Source organism: Protobothrops mucrosquamatus, unplaced genomic scaffold, assembly GCF_001527695.2.
Source record: "Protobothrops mucrosquamatus isolate PMUCROS unplaced genomic scaffold, P.Mucros_1.0 scaffold787, whole genome shotgun sequence".
Taxonomy (NCBI): Eukaryota; Metazoa; Chordata; class Lepidosauria; order Squamata; family Viperidae; genus Protobothrops; species Protobothrops mucrosquamatus.
In genome coordinates, this window is record NW_015387055.1 from 431,832 (window position 1) to 443,597 (window position 11,766).

General features: G+C 51.4%; 2 protein-coding genes across 2 annotated transcripts in view; one reads left to right on the forward strand and one right to left on the reverse strand.

The window, feature by feature from the left end:
• The first annotated feature begins 1,071 nt into the window (after nt 1–1,071).
• CA14 (carbonic anhydrase 14) lies at nt 1,072–7,529 on the forward strand. Its single transcript, XM_015818755.1, has 10 exons — nt 1,072–1,193; nt 3,083–3,103; nt 3,365–3,544; nt 3,716–3,861; nt 4,451–4,546; nt 4,921–4,987; nt 5,550–5,707; nt 6,425–6,551; nt 6,767–6,787; nt 7,243–7,529. Exons 1-10 carry the CDS (start codon nt 1,136–1,138, stop codon nt 7,329–7,331), a joined length of 963 nt encoding a protein of 320 aa, XP_015674241.1. The 5' UTR covers nt 1,072–1,135; the 3' UTR covers nt 7,332–7,529.
• Nucleotides 7,530–8,529: 1,000 nt separating this feature from the next.
• The window catches only part of APH1A (aph-1 homolog A, gamma-secretase subunit), a 6,008-nt gene continuing 2,771 nt past the window's right edge, over nt 8,530–11,766 (reverse strand). The window contains exons 4-7 of the mRNA XM_015818772.1: nt 11,368–11,490; nt 10,451–10,578; nt 9,472–9,595; nt 8,530–9,186 (exon numbers count right to left, since the gene is read on the reverse strand). Of these exons, the coding sequence (XP_015674258.1) occupies nt 9,122–9,186; nt 9,472–9,595; nt 10,451–10,578; nt 11,368–11,490 (440 nt within the window). The 3' untranslated portion in view covers nt 8,530–9,121. The remainder of the gene's footprint in view (nt 9,187–9,471; nt 9,596–10,450; nt 10,579–11,367; nt 11,491–11,766) is intronic.

Genomic DNA, 11,766 nt, shown 5'->3' on the forward strand with positions numbered 1-11,766 from the left:
ATCCTTCACTATTTATTATGGATTTAGCAATGCATAAACTTCCTATATCAGAAAAACAAATTTTGTGTGTGTGTGTGTGTGTGTGTGTGCTTAACCCTTTCTCTGCTGGTCACGCTCTTTTTCTTTTATCCCTTCACTATTTATTATGGATTCAGCAATGCATAAACTTCCTATATCAGAAAAACAAATCCACAGAACCTCAAGTCAGCTATTAACTACCACAGCGCCACTAAGCCAATTCAGCTAATTGTGCACCATAACCCATCCCAACACCTTCCAGGCAGTCAAGGATGAGGAAGGAGGGGGGGGGGACACAAAAGTGCAGTCCAGCAGGTCCTGAAGCACCAGACTGGAAATGACTCTTACTCCAAACATTTTGTACCCAAGTTCTTGGCAACGTTCCGTACCCGGCAACAAGCCACAAACTCGGCTGCAATGAGGGGGAGGCTCCTTAGAGCAGCGGGAAAGACCTCAAGAGTTCCCCCCCCCAATCCAGGCCTCCCCAGGAGCAGGCAGGGGCCTCTGGGATGCCACAACCAAGCCACGATGCTCAGTGTGTCCACACCGTTCTCCTTCTGCAAGACGAAATTAGAAAGCTGCAACAGCCGAAATGTCGTGTCACCAAACGTGGAAGCTCAGCAGGCCACTATTCTGCCACTGTTCCTGCCTTGGAGCCAGGCCCCCATTAGAGGAGCTGCAGGATCAGACCCCCGAGCCCCTCTCCCCGTGCCTGCCTGAAAGCTCAGATGAAAAGAACCGGCCTGTTGCGCAGGGATTTGGCTGGCACAGGCCTGAAGGGGAGCCAAGTGCTTCCAGCTCCCCCTCCCCACCCTGTCCAAACACGTTTGGGACTCTCCAGGCCGCTGGACGGGCGATTTAAGGAGCAGAGTCCTCAGCCGCCGGCTGGCCGGCTGCCTGGCTTACCCAGAGCCACCTTAAATGGCCTTGGCCGCCTTCTGGTTGGTGTCCAATGGGGACCTCCTGACTCCCCTGGAAAGAGGCAAGCAGTGGGGTGCAGATGTGGGAGTGGAAGATCCCATCTTTGGCCAAACGGAGACGCCTCTTGGCTCTCGGGACCCGTCCATTTCTTTGGGGTTTTTCTCCCACTTCACCTGCTCTTTTCCGACATTCCAAGATGTTGCTAGTTCTCGCCCTCTGCCAAGCTCTTTCCCAAGCCCTGGCTGCGAGTGGGGGTAAGTGGCGTTTTTTGTTTCTTTTTTCCACCCAGTCCTTTGTTTCTTCACAGGGCCCTCTGCCATTCTCCAGGGGGACCCACTGCAATTAGGCAGCTGGGGGGGGGGGAGAGGAGGGCTTTTCTGGCAGCTTGAATGGACACAACAATGCAGCTACCCCTGGTGACCACTCCGAGCTGCTCAAGCATTTTAATTTATTTATTTTTTTTAAAAAAAGACGCTTATTTGTTTCTCTGAAAGCGAGTGAGTCCATTCTCAGATTAATCGTTTGGACGGAGCGCTGGCGAAAAAGTTTACAAACAACTCCGCTCTTTCTCCTCTTTGGGGGGGAGGAAGGCTCGCAGAGGGCCTGCCCTCCTCGTTCCTCTTCTGCTCGGTTAGGACTCCCAGAAGTTGCAATGCCTGCAGGCGCTCACAATGGCTTCTAGAATGATCTATCAGCCTTTCACTTGTAAGACAGAAAGAAGCTGAAAATACTCTGATCAAATGGGAGAGTAACAATCTCTGGAGAAATATTTACAAATAAACTGCCTAAGAGCAGAAGCAGTAACATTATTTTGGAAAGTTAAGTTTCAAAGAAGGGGAACGAGTGAGGAAAACAGAGTAATAAGAAAGGAATAAAATTTTTTACAGAATATAATCATTTGTAACAGAGAAGATTTCAGGTGGGGAATTAGCAGGAGTCTGTCCTGGGAGCTTTGAAAGCTAATCCAGAGGTGCTTTTTCCAAAAGGCAACTGGACTTTTTAAGAACTGAAGAAGCTTCTTGGCTAAGAAGTGAAACATTTTCAAGGGGAAGAAAAAACCCAAGAAAGTCCAGCTGACTTTTGGAAAAAGCAGCTTTGGGACAGCCTGGGTGACTGAGAATCTCCATAGTCATTTGAAGGCTACCAGATTTCTGCCCAAGGTTTTTGGGTGCAGAGTGGTCTTCATCCGCTCCATCAATCGTCCTCAACTCTCTTTCGCTCTACGGCATAATCTGCTTTCCGTAGCTCGTGGACTCAGCCACTGCAGTCTAGGCTGGAACTAGAGGGGCAAAAAGCCACGGTCTCCAGTTGGGTCTAAATGGGGGCGTCAAGACCCAAACAGAGAGGCCGCCGGGTGCTGGGCTAGACCCCCCAAGAGACAAGGAGAGAACCTGGGGGAATCTCAGCTCTGGGACTCCTCTCAGATCTTAAGCGACAACTGGCTCCCGAGCTCTGGGGAGGAGGCCAAGCACACATCTTCACGCCACCAGCCGGAATAAAATTAGCAGCAGCTCACGAGCCTTCAGGAGGTGACATGTCTGCTCACGGCCAGCTGCCCTTTTTTGGGATGGAAGAATCCAGTCTCTTTTCTCTAGTGTATCAACTCAGGTTTCATCCTTTCAAAAGAGAGAAAGAGGCTGTCCAACGTAAATAAAACACAGCCCCTTATTTCAAAGGTCTGATCGGAGACTGGCCTTGCAGCCCCCGCTGGCCGTGCTCCTTTAGAGCCCTGGAGATTAGCTGATCTTTATCCAAAGCTCCTTTCTGAAATAAAGTGCAGAATTCCAGCAGAGGGGAGATCGCAGATCAGAATATCTATCGCGCCTTGGCTGGGGACGGATGGAGACAGTGGGGCCCGTTCCGTTAAGAGCAGGGCTCCCACGGACACAGCCAAGCCACCTCTTGTCAAGCTAGAAGGGAACAATCGCTCTCACATCCCTGACTGGGGCAAGGTCACCTCGCAGTCTGTTGTGGAAAGGAGTGTGGGATCCAGAGGGGCTCTTCTCCCCTTGTGAGGGATCCAGCCCTGCCTTGTAGCTCACAGGTGGGTTTCTTTGCTATGGGCTCCTCCTGCCAGGCAGAAGTGCCCCACATCTGGAGTTGTCAGCCACCAAGAATCTCTTCCTCTCCCCTTCTGCTCCAGGTTCCCACTGGACATACGAAGGTAAGGAGAAACAGCTACAAGCAATATTCTTGCTCCGCTCGTCGGAATTGCGAACGCAGCTGCAAAGTCGGGAGGGGATGTCCAAACGCGCCTCTTCGCTGACAAGTCCTTCCGGTGCTTCAGAAAGGCCCTTTGGGGGTCTCCAGTTGGAAAGAAAGGCTTTGGAACAGACGCTTCCGGAATAGGGGGCAAAACATTTTGTGAGAGGAGGGGTGGGCCTTTCTGCTCCCCAGATCCCTAGGCCCTTTTCTCTTTTCCCAGGCTCCGACGGGCAGACGCACTGGCCAGAGAGATATCCAGACTGCGGCTGGCAGGCTCAGTCACCCCTTGATATCCAGACAGACTTGGTCCAGTATGACCCCTCTCTGCCCCCCATTGAGCCAGAGGGGTACCGAGACCCTGGGAGCAGCTCCCTGACCCTGAGCAATAACGGACACACAGGTGAGAACGTTCACAGAAGGTCTGCTTGAGAAGACAATGGTTCTTCTGTCTTCCCCACACCTTGAGGACTAGTAACTCTAGAAAGAGCACCATACCACAGATCTGTTTTGTGACCGTGTTCCTCCTCCCCACTGGCTGCAAGCTGAGGCTCCTTGCTCTCTGCCTCCACAGTGCAACTCTCCCTCCCCGAGAAGCTGCGCCTGCACGGCCTGCCCAGCATCTACTCAGCAGTGCAGCTGCACTTCCACTGGGGCAGCAGCAACAGCCGGGCCGGGGGCTCTGAGCACCGCGTGGACGGCCAGGCCTTCCCAGCAGAGGTAAGCCAGCTACGGGGCAGCACAGGCAGCCCCGGACGGGCCCCTTGCTGGGGCACAAACGGTGGCTGGATTGGCCCAAGGGTCCAACTCCTTGGACCGAGGTTGAGAACAGAGCTGGAGTTATCTGGGGATTGCAACCCCCAGAATCCTCATCAAGGCTGGCTGGGAATTCTGGGGCCTTGCAGATTTTCCTGTCCGGAAAGCCCAGTTTAAGCAGCCCTCCCCTGTACCCAAGTCCAGGAGCCACTTATCTGTACCCATCTTGCATGGACTGGTCCAGACCACTCCAGTATCCATGGCCCCCAAAGGCCGTGGGACTCTGGCCCCGTGGGTCCTGCTGAGACGTACGCCCGGTCACATCATCCGTGAAACTCAGCTCTCAGTTGCGTCCCCTCCTTCGTCACTGGCGTGTTGTAATTTCTCTTTTCTCTGTAATGAATGGAACAGCGCTCTCTCCTCGGGGATTGAGAAGGAACAGAGCTGTTTCTCCTACTGCCCGCAGGAAGAAATCCCAACTCCACCACATTTCAATAAAGTCACGAAAACTCTTCCTCCCTCCCTTGCTTTAATTCTTTGTCCTCACCCTCAGGTTCATGTGGTCCACTTCAACTCAGAGAAATATGCCAACCTGAGCGTGGCCAAACACCAACCGGATGGGCTGGCGGTGCTGGGCATTTTCCTGGAGGTGAGCTTCTGCTGGGTGCAGATAGTGCCATGGTCATTGTGCAGAACAGTCAAGCATTTCCTGGGATCCCTCCCTGCTCCCTTACGCCAGACATGTGTGATGCTGCTTTCCTGAATAGAAACTGCCTCCCTAGTAAAGCTTCAGTTACGCTGCCAAGCAAACAGTGACAACCATTCATTTAGTCGCCTTCTCCGATCCCTTGATCCTAATTTCTTTTCTCTCTCTTCTGTGTTAAAACTTCTCCTCTGCTCCACGTGAAGCAAATTATGCATCCGCAGGCACTGTGCATTTGGGGAGAGGGGGGGGAAGGAGGCGAAGAATGAGAGCCAGCACTGATCAACAGAGAGAAGTCATTTCTTCATTGCATCTGGCAGGTTGACAGTGTGGAGAATCCTGCCTACAACCACATCTTGGACCGTCTGGACAGCATCCTTTATGCAGGTCTGTTGGGATAGGGAGGGGCTGCAAGGGCTGGCGCGGGGGGGGGGAGGGGGAGAGACCAAAAGCACAAGAGAGAGAGAGTGGAACTGCCAGCAGAGTCCCTGAAATCCAAGCCGCAGCGAGTAATTTGGGCGCCTGAGAAGGATCAAAACACGTCACTTTCCCCAGACACTTTGCAATTTTGCTTCTTAAAACACACATCCGTTTTACAGTAAGAGGGAAAAACAAAATATTCAGGATCGTTAATTCCTTGGAGGGGGGAAGTGCCGGAAAAGAGATTTTATATTCCCAGTGGTTCTCAGTAGTGAGATTCTTCTGCTAGTCCAGCATCTCAGAAGCAAACACTTTAATGCCCATCCACCGGGGAGCTGCTCTGGAGAAGGGCCACTGTGGCCCCTGCCTGTTTCTTGGAGCTGGAGGGCCAGACTGGACAGTCCTCCAGCCTCGGGCGCAACAGAAAGGCTCCCAAAAGCCAGCCCTGGACTCTCTTCCCACCCACCCAACCCCCCGCACCTCATTCCGTTTTTCTCTTTCTGGTTTCCCACCTCCTAAAACTCACCAGAGCAAGAAATCACCGTTGCTCCCTTCAGTGTGCGAGAGCTGCTGCCGGCACATCTGGGCCACTACTACCGCTACAGTGGTTCACTGACAACCCCGCCTTGCTATCAGAGTGTGTTGTGGACAGTTTTCCACCAGCCAGCCCGCATCTCTGCTGCTCAGGTAGAGCCTGAAAGATGAAGCTCATCTTTTTAAGTTTAGGCAAAAGGCCTGCATGTTGGGGGGGGGAGGGCAGCTGTTGGGAGAATGGCTCTCATTAGCCAATAGAAATAGGGCAGTGATGGCGAACCTTTTAGAGTGCCCAAAGTGCAACCCAAAACCCACTTATGCATCGTCGAGTGCCGGTGGGTGTGGCCCATTGGCTGGGTGTGGCCAATTGGGTGGGCGTGGCTGCGGTGGTAACGGCAGACTGGGTGGGACTAAAAAGTTCAATCAATCAATTCCAACTTTGCAAGATCTTTTTTTTTTCCTGCGAGAAGTTGAAATTGATTGATTGAACTTTTTTTTTTTTTTTGCACACGGCGGCGGAGGCCTAAAGCGAAAAGGTTTTATAAAACCCAGCTGAAGGCCTAGGACTGGGGCGACGGCGCGCGTGCCCAGAGAGAGGGCTCCGAGTGCCGCCTCTGGCACCCGTGCCATAGGTTCGCCACCACTGAAATAAGGGGTAACATCCAGCAGTAGTGGAGAGGGGCGATACGCCAATTCCTCTAGAGGAAACTGTAGTACAGGGGTAGTCAACCTTGGCTTTTTTTTATAACTCGTGGACTTCAACTCCCAGAATTCCTGAGCCAGCCTGGGAGTTGACGTCCACGAGTCATAAAAGAGCCAAGGTTGACTACCCCTGCGTGGAGTGACTGTCTTGACTCACATCTTGTCTAGTTGGAGAAGCTGCAGAAGTCGCTTTATTCTACAAAAGATGGGAAGACACCCTCAGAGTTGCTGGCCAGGAACTTCCGGGTGCCCCAGTTCTTGAACCGACGCGTGGTCTCCTCATCCTTTCCCGTGGGTGAGTACACAGTCCTTGGGTGTTTATGTGCATGGACTCAGGTGTAGAGATAGGGGGACGCTGCCCTCTGGTGGACACATTTGGCCCAGCACCAAATCCATGGCTGGTGCAATAAAGATCATGCAGAAAAAAAAGTGTGTGTATGTGGGGGGGGGGGAGACAGGGAGGAGGAGGCAACTCTGCCCTTCAGAACGTTTCTCTCCTTTCCCTTCTAGGGCCGTCTGGATACTCTGCAGGTGTGACTCCCCTCCCGTGATGCTTGCTCAAGGGGGCCGGGCTAGCTTGCTCAAGCCAGCTAGCCAAGCTGCAGTGGTGGTGGAGGAGGACCGGAGCCTGCCAACCCAGTTTTGCCCTAGGGCCGGAGGAGGAGGAGGAGGAGGAGGAGGAGGAGGAGGAGGAGGAGGAGGAGGAGAGCTGACCGTGGGTGGGGGAGAGGAGGGGTTTCTGTCATTCAGAACTTCCAATAATCATGCAAAGAAAATGGGAAAGTCTGACTGCCCTTTCTGGAGTTCTAGAACAACGTCTATTATGGTAGTAAATGTTTTTTTAGCCACGCACTTCCTGGCTCACACCTCAGTTTCTTCACTGCCCTAGTCCTCAAAAGAGGAAGTGCATCCCATTTTTCAACTTGGGGTGTATCCATCTCCCCCACCCCATCACCTTTTTAATAGGGCCTCTTTTCTCTTTCCAGGTGAGATCATTGCCATCATTGTCGCAGTGCTCTTGGGCTGTCTGGGGGTCTTCCTCGCTGGCTGGATTTTGGCAAAGAGAACCCGGTGAATGTGGGACCCCAATCCCGGTTCCTGCCAAATTGCATCGCGGCGCCAGCGTAAGGGAGGCTCCCGCAAGCCGTTCAAATGATCCTTTCCCCCACCCCATTCCTTCCCACGTGGAGTACCAAGAATGTCAAAACAGAGAATTTCACTGGAAAAAGGAACACAATAGGTATTTATTAAACTTCCTCCTGACCCATCGCGAGCTTTGTGTTTTTCTACTTTATTGAACAACAATGGCAGGAGCAAAGGGCACTGCAGAAACCTAACACACCAGGACAAGACTTCCTCCTGCAGCCCTGCTGTCTTTCCGGTTCTTTGCGGAAGCCACAAGTATTTAGGCTGGGGGAGGAGAAAGGGGGAGAAAACCAGCAAAATTGGTCTGGAGAAGCAACCAGCCCAACCAACATCCCTCTCCTGCCACACTACCAGCAGGGTCAGGAAGAGGCAGTTGGCATGTGGGAAGGGGGGGTTTCTAAGACAATCCGCAGCACCATCGAGATCCTCTGCCCCCCCCCAGTTCCTTTATCGTTCTAAGCACAAAGCTACTGTTGTGCCTCGTGTCAATTTCCACGCTTGACAAAGGAGAAGAAGCCATGGGAATCCCATGGCCCAGGTTGAATATCTGGGCCGGTCTCACTCAGTGTTCAAAATCCCACTCAACAAAAACACAACTGCTACCTTCACAAAACCAGCTGTGCTAAGACAAGGGCTGGCTTCTCAAAACACCTGGGTGACAAAACCACTCAGCCGTCTTTGAGTCGAGACAAAACACGCTGTGCAAACCCAGCTTTTGAGCTTCAGCAGGCTTTTATCCAGGGGCAGAAGCAGAAGTCTAGGTCCAGAAAAGGGCCCCACAGCGCGAGATGCCTTTGTGTGCCACCCACAGGCAGGGCTTGCTTTAGTCTCTGCCCGAGGTGACGCCGCACAATAACAGTTACCAGATTATTTCTTTTTATTAACGGCACTACGGGCCAACTCAGAAAAGGATTTAGGGCTCAACATTAAAAGAAAGAAAGTAGGACTGGGAAATATATACACCCTTCTGAGATTCGAACCTGGGCTATCTGCATGTTAGGCAGATGTATTAACCTCTAGGCCACAGTCTCTTTCTCACTTTGTCAGCTATGAGACAGGGGAGAAGAATTATCTTTGAGTTTGGTGCACCCTGTCGGCCCAAATATGGGAGAAAGGAGATAATATATATATAAAAAATAGAGCAAGAAAGGGCCTTTTGTGTGTCCCTACAGATACAGCGGCACCTCCTAGCCAGCAGATGGTGCGCTTGCGCCTCACCAGGTCCAGTGCCCCATACACCGGATTCCCCAGTGGATGAAGGAAAAGTTCAGGCTGAGAACAAAGGGATTTTGTTGGCACATGGAGAGCTCAGCCATAGCCCACAAAACCTCCGGCCGTGTTACGAATCCAGCGGAATCCACTAGGGAACACGGTCTGGGAGTCGTTCATCGTAAGGGACTGGGGCTTGCTCAGCTCTCCAGGAGAACCCGAGTGTCCATCTTCCAGGGCAAAAAACAGAAGCAAAGGAAAACAAGCAGAGTTGGAGGAAGGGGTTAGGGTTCCCAGCCACCAGCCAAGGCACAGAGTTAGCCTTCCTGCCCTCCAAGCCATCTTTGGGGCCAAGGAGCGTCTTCTGCCTTCCCAGGGCCAGGCAGGAGCTTCAATCATCTGATCAGCTCTGGAGCCCTTGTCCCAGATGAAGAGCCATGCCCGGTGGTGTGGAGATTATCTCATCTTTTCTAGGAAGCATCCGACTGCCAGGATCCAAGGGGCAGGGGCTCAGTCCTCCGTAGGGAGCTGCAGCTCAGAATACACCATAACGTGGCCGTTCTCTTTCTCTCTGCCTACACAGAAGGACAGAATCATTAGCCTGCGAGTAAGCCTCCCGCGTTCGGATTACCTCCCATCCGGCTTCTAGCAGAGCAGATGGAATAGGATGGGCAATGGAGAAGGGAGACCCCACCCTGTACTCCTCAACTGCGCTGCACCCCAGATGCAGAGCTTTCTGCTCATCCTCCCTCAGCCACTTTTGAGGGAACAATGAACGGCCTTCCCAGGATTCTTGCTCTTTCTTCTCCTTCCCCCTTCCTTCCCTTTTCTCCAAACCCCACAAAAGTCATGGCTCTCACAGGAGAGGCAGGCCAGGATGTTGCGCAGCGAACCGCCAGCTGTGAAAAAGGCCCACACCCCTGTTGAGACGGTGATCAGGAAGATGGGAATAAGGCTTGCTTCATAGTATGGGTTCAGGAATGTCTGTGGCGAGAAAACAAGAGGGGATTTCAGAGTCTGCAGTCATTCCCCCACCCACCCAATCCCTCCATCTGCCTTTGTACTGGAGGACTTGGTCCCGTCTGCTAAGTGGCCCACTTTGTCCCAAATGCAGCGCAAATGCAGGGTACCATTCCCTACTGCTGGGGAAGAACAGCCCCTTTGTGTCTCCAAGGGAACGAAGGAGAATAAAGCTATTTTAACTATGCTCTGTTCAAGGAGCTACATTCCTTTGGCTCCCATGATTCAGTAAGGTATAAACCATGGCTTACAACCACAATTGTCTGGAAGTCCAAAAGCTGGTTATCTTTTCCATGTTTTCAGACATTTCAAAAGTCAAGAGACAACTGGGTCAGCATCTTTTGAAACTCCTCATCCTGAGCAATCGCACAGCAGTCTTCTGAAGGCTTCAACCAGCATTTTATGTGTTTGGCTTTTCTCCTTCTAATCCAATTGACCTATTTTGAGGCTATCCCACAAAAAAAGCTTTTTCCTGTTGCAAGTTTTTTTATCTTCTGTGACTTCAAGTTTGATCATGAGATTACTCCATGCTGAAATATAATAGAAGCTTGCTCCGTCCGGTAGTAAAGCCCCAGGGATCATTCCTGAACGGATTCTGCATACAAGTGCTTAACAGACCAGAACTTTCGGGTATGTTGGGCTATTGGTTAACCCTTCCCCCTTCCCCAGAAAGAATGGGTGGTGCGATCTCTTGTCTTGGAGAAAGCCAATCTGAGAAAGGTAGAAGCCCAGTGCTGCTTTCTTAAGAGGAGAACCAGATCTAACGTACACTTTAGCTCAAATCCTGGGAAAATCCGATCTGCTTCTAGATCTACTCACCAGCCCAGATATCACCAAGTGGCTGACAACCACCAGGGCCAGCTTCCAGTAGCGCCTCCTCTCACAGGCATCAAAGAAAACGACCCCCCAGAACGTGTGTAAGAAAACCAGGGCCATGGTCAGGAAAGCTGGAACGAGAAGCCGAGAAAGGGAAATTCAGCTACACGACATGCCTGAGTTTGTAGGAAGTCTGAGATGGCCCAGAGTACAGAATCGCATCCAAACACAGCAAAACGAGACCTCGTCAGACAAGCACATTCATATAAAAATGCCTAACAAAAGGATTAGGGAAACATTAGAAAACTGAAAAAATAGTTTATTGTAAATGTCTCTGGAGATTCTCAATCATGGCTGTCCCAAAAGTGCTTTATTTTTTCAAAAGGCAACTGGACTTTCTTGGGGTTTTTTTTTCTTTCTTTGAGAATGGATCCAAGAAACTGGATCTCATCCTCAGAATGGAAGAAATTTCTTGGATGCGAAACAAAACATTTTCAAAGAAAGGGGGGAAAAAGTCCAATTGCCTTTTTTGGGGGGACACCTTGGAGACGAGAGCATTTTCTTAAGGAAAGCCTTGGGATTTTTTTTTCACACCTGTCACAACAAAATGCTTTTTCTATTTCGACAAACATCCCACCCCTGGAGAAGCAGGCCTGAAGAAGCGGTTATGCCAAAAAGTTTTATAGATTCCTCCCTGCATCAAATCCTGTCTCTCGGGGGAGGCCCTGCCTTTCTGTAGCCTCGCCAGCTGCATCTCATACTTTTTTCTGATTCTAAAACGTTTGAAAATGCCTCTTGATAAAACACCAGAAGGGACACACCAGAAAAGCCACACATAAAAGCCAGTCTTCTTCTTGGTTTTTTTTTTAAAGAAATGTTTATTCGGGCAATCTCTCCCCTCCCACCACAAAAGGTCCTACCTGAAGCAATGAAGTAATAGGGCGAATCCCCGTGGATGCCAACTGTGCCGGGACCAATGGAATCTGCAAGGATGTTAATGGCGGAGAAGACGCCGCTGATGATTCCAAAGGAGAGGCCTGACACTACCGGTGGATGGAAAATCATAGTGGAAAAACATTTGAAATGGTTTGCCCAACTTAGCGGCAACCCCACAGAGTGAGTCTCCTCAGGGTGCCGTCGGCCAAGCAATGTCGGCTGGCGACCCCCAGGGGGAGGGCCTTCTCTGTGGGTGCCCCCACCCTCTGGAACGAACTACCCCCCGAGATCCGGACGATTCCGGATCTCCTTACTTTCCGCCGCGCCCTCAAGACATGGCTTTTCCAGCAAGCGGGCCTGGCCTAGGGAGGATTTTAAATCGG

Coding starts and splice junctions, on each gene's coding strand:
- CA14 (XM_015818755.1), top strand. CDS start 1,136: ATGTTGCTAGTTCTCGCCCTCTGCCAAGCTCTTTCCCAAGCCCTGGCT. Junction 4,547..4,920: donor TGCTGGGCATTTTCCTGGAG/GTGAGCTTCTGC, acceptor TGCATCTGGCAG/GTTGACAGTGTGGAGAATCC. Junction 4,988..5,549: donor GGACAGCATCCTTTATGCAG/GTCTGTTGGGAT, acceptor AAAACTCACCAG/AGCAAGAAATCACCGTTGCT.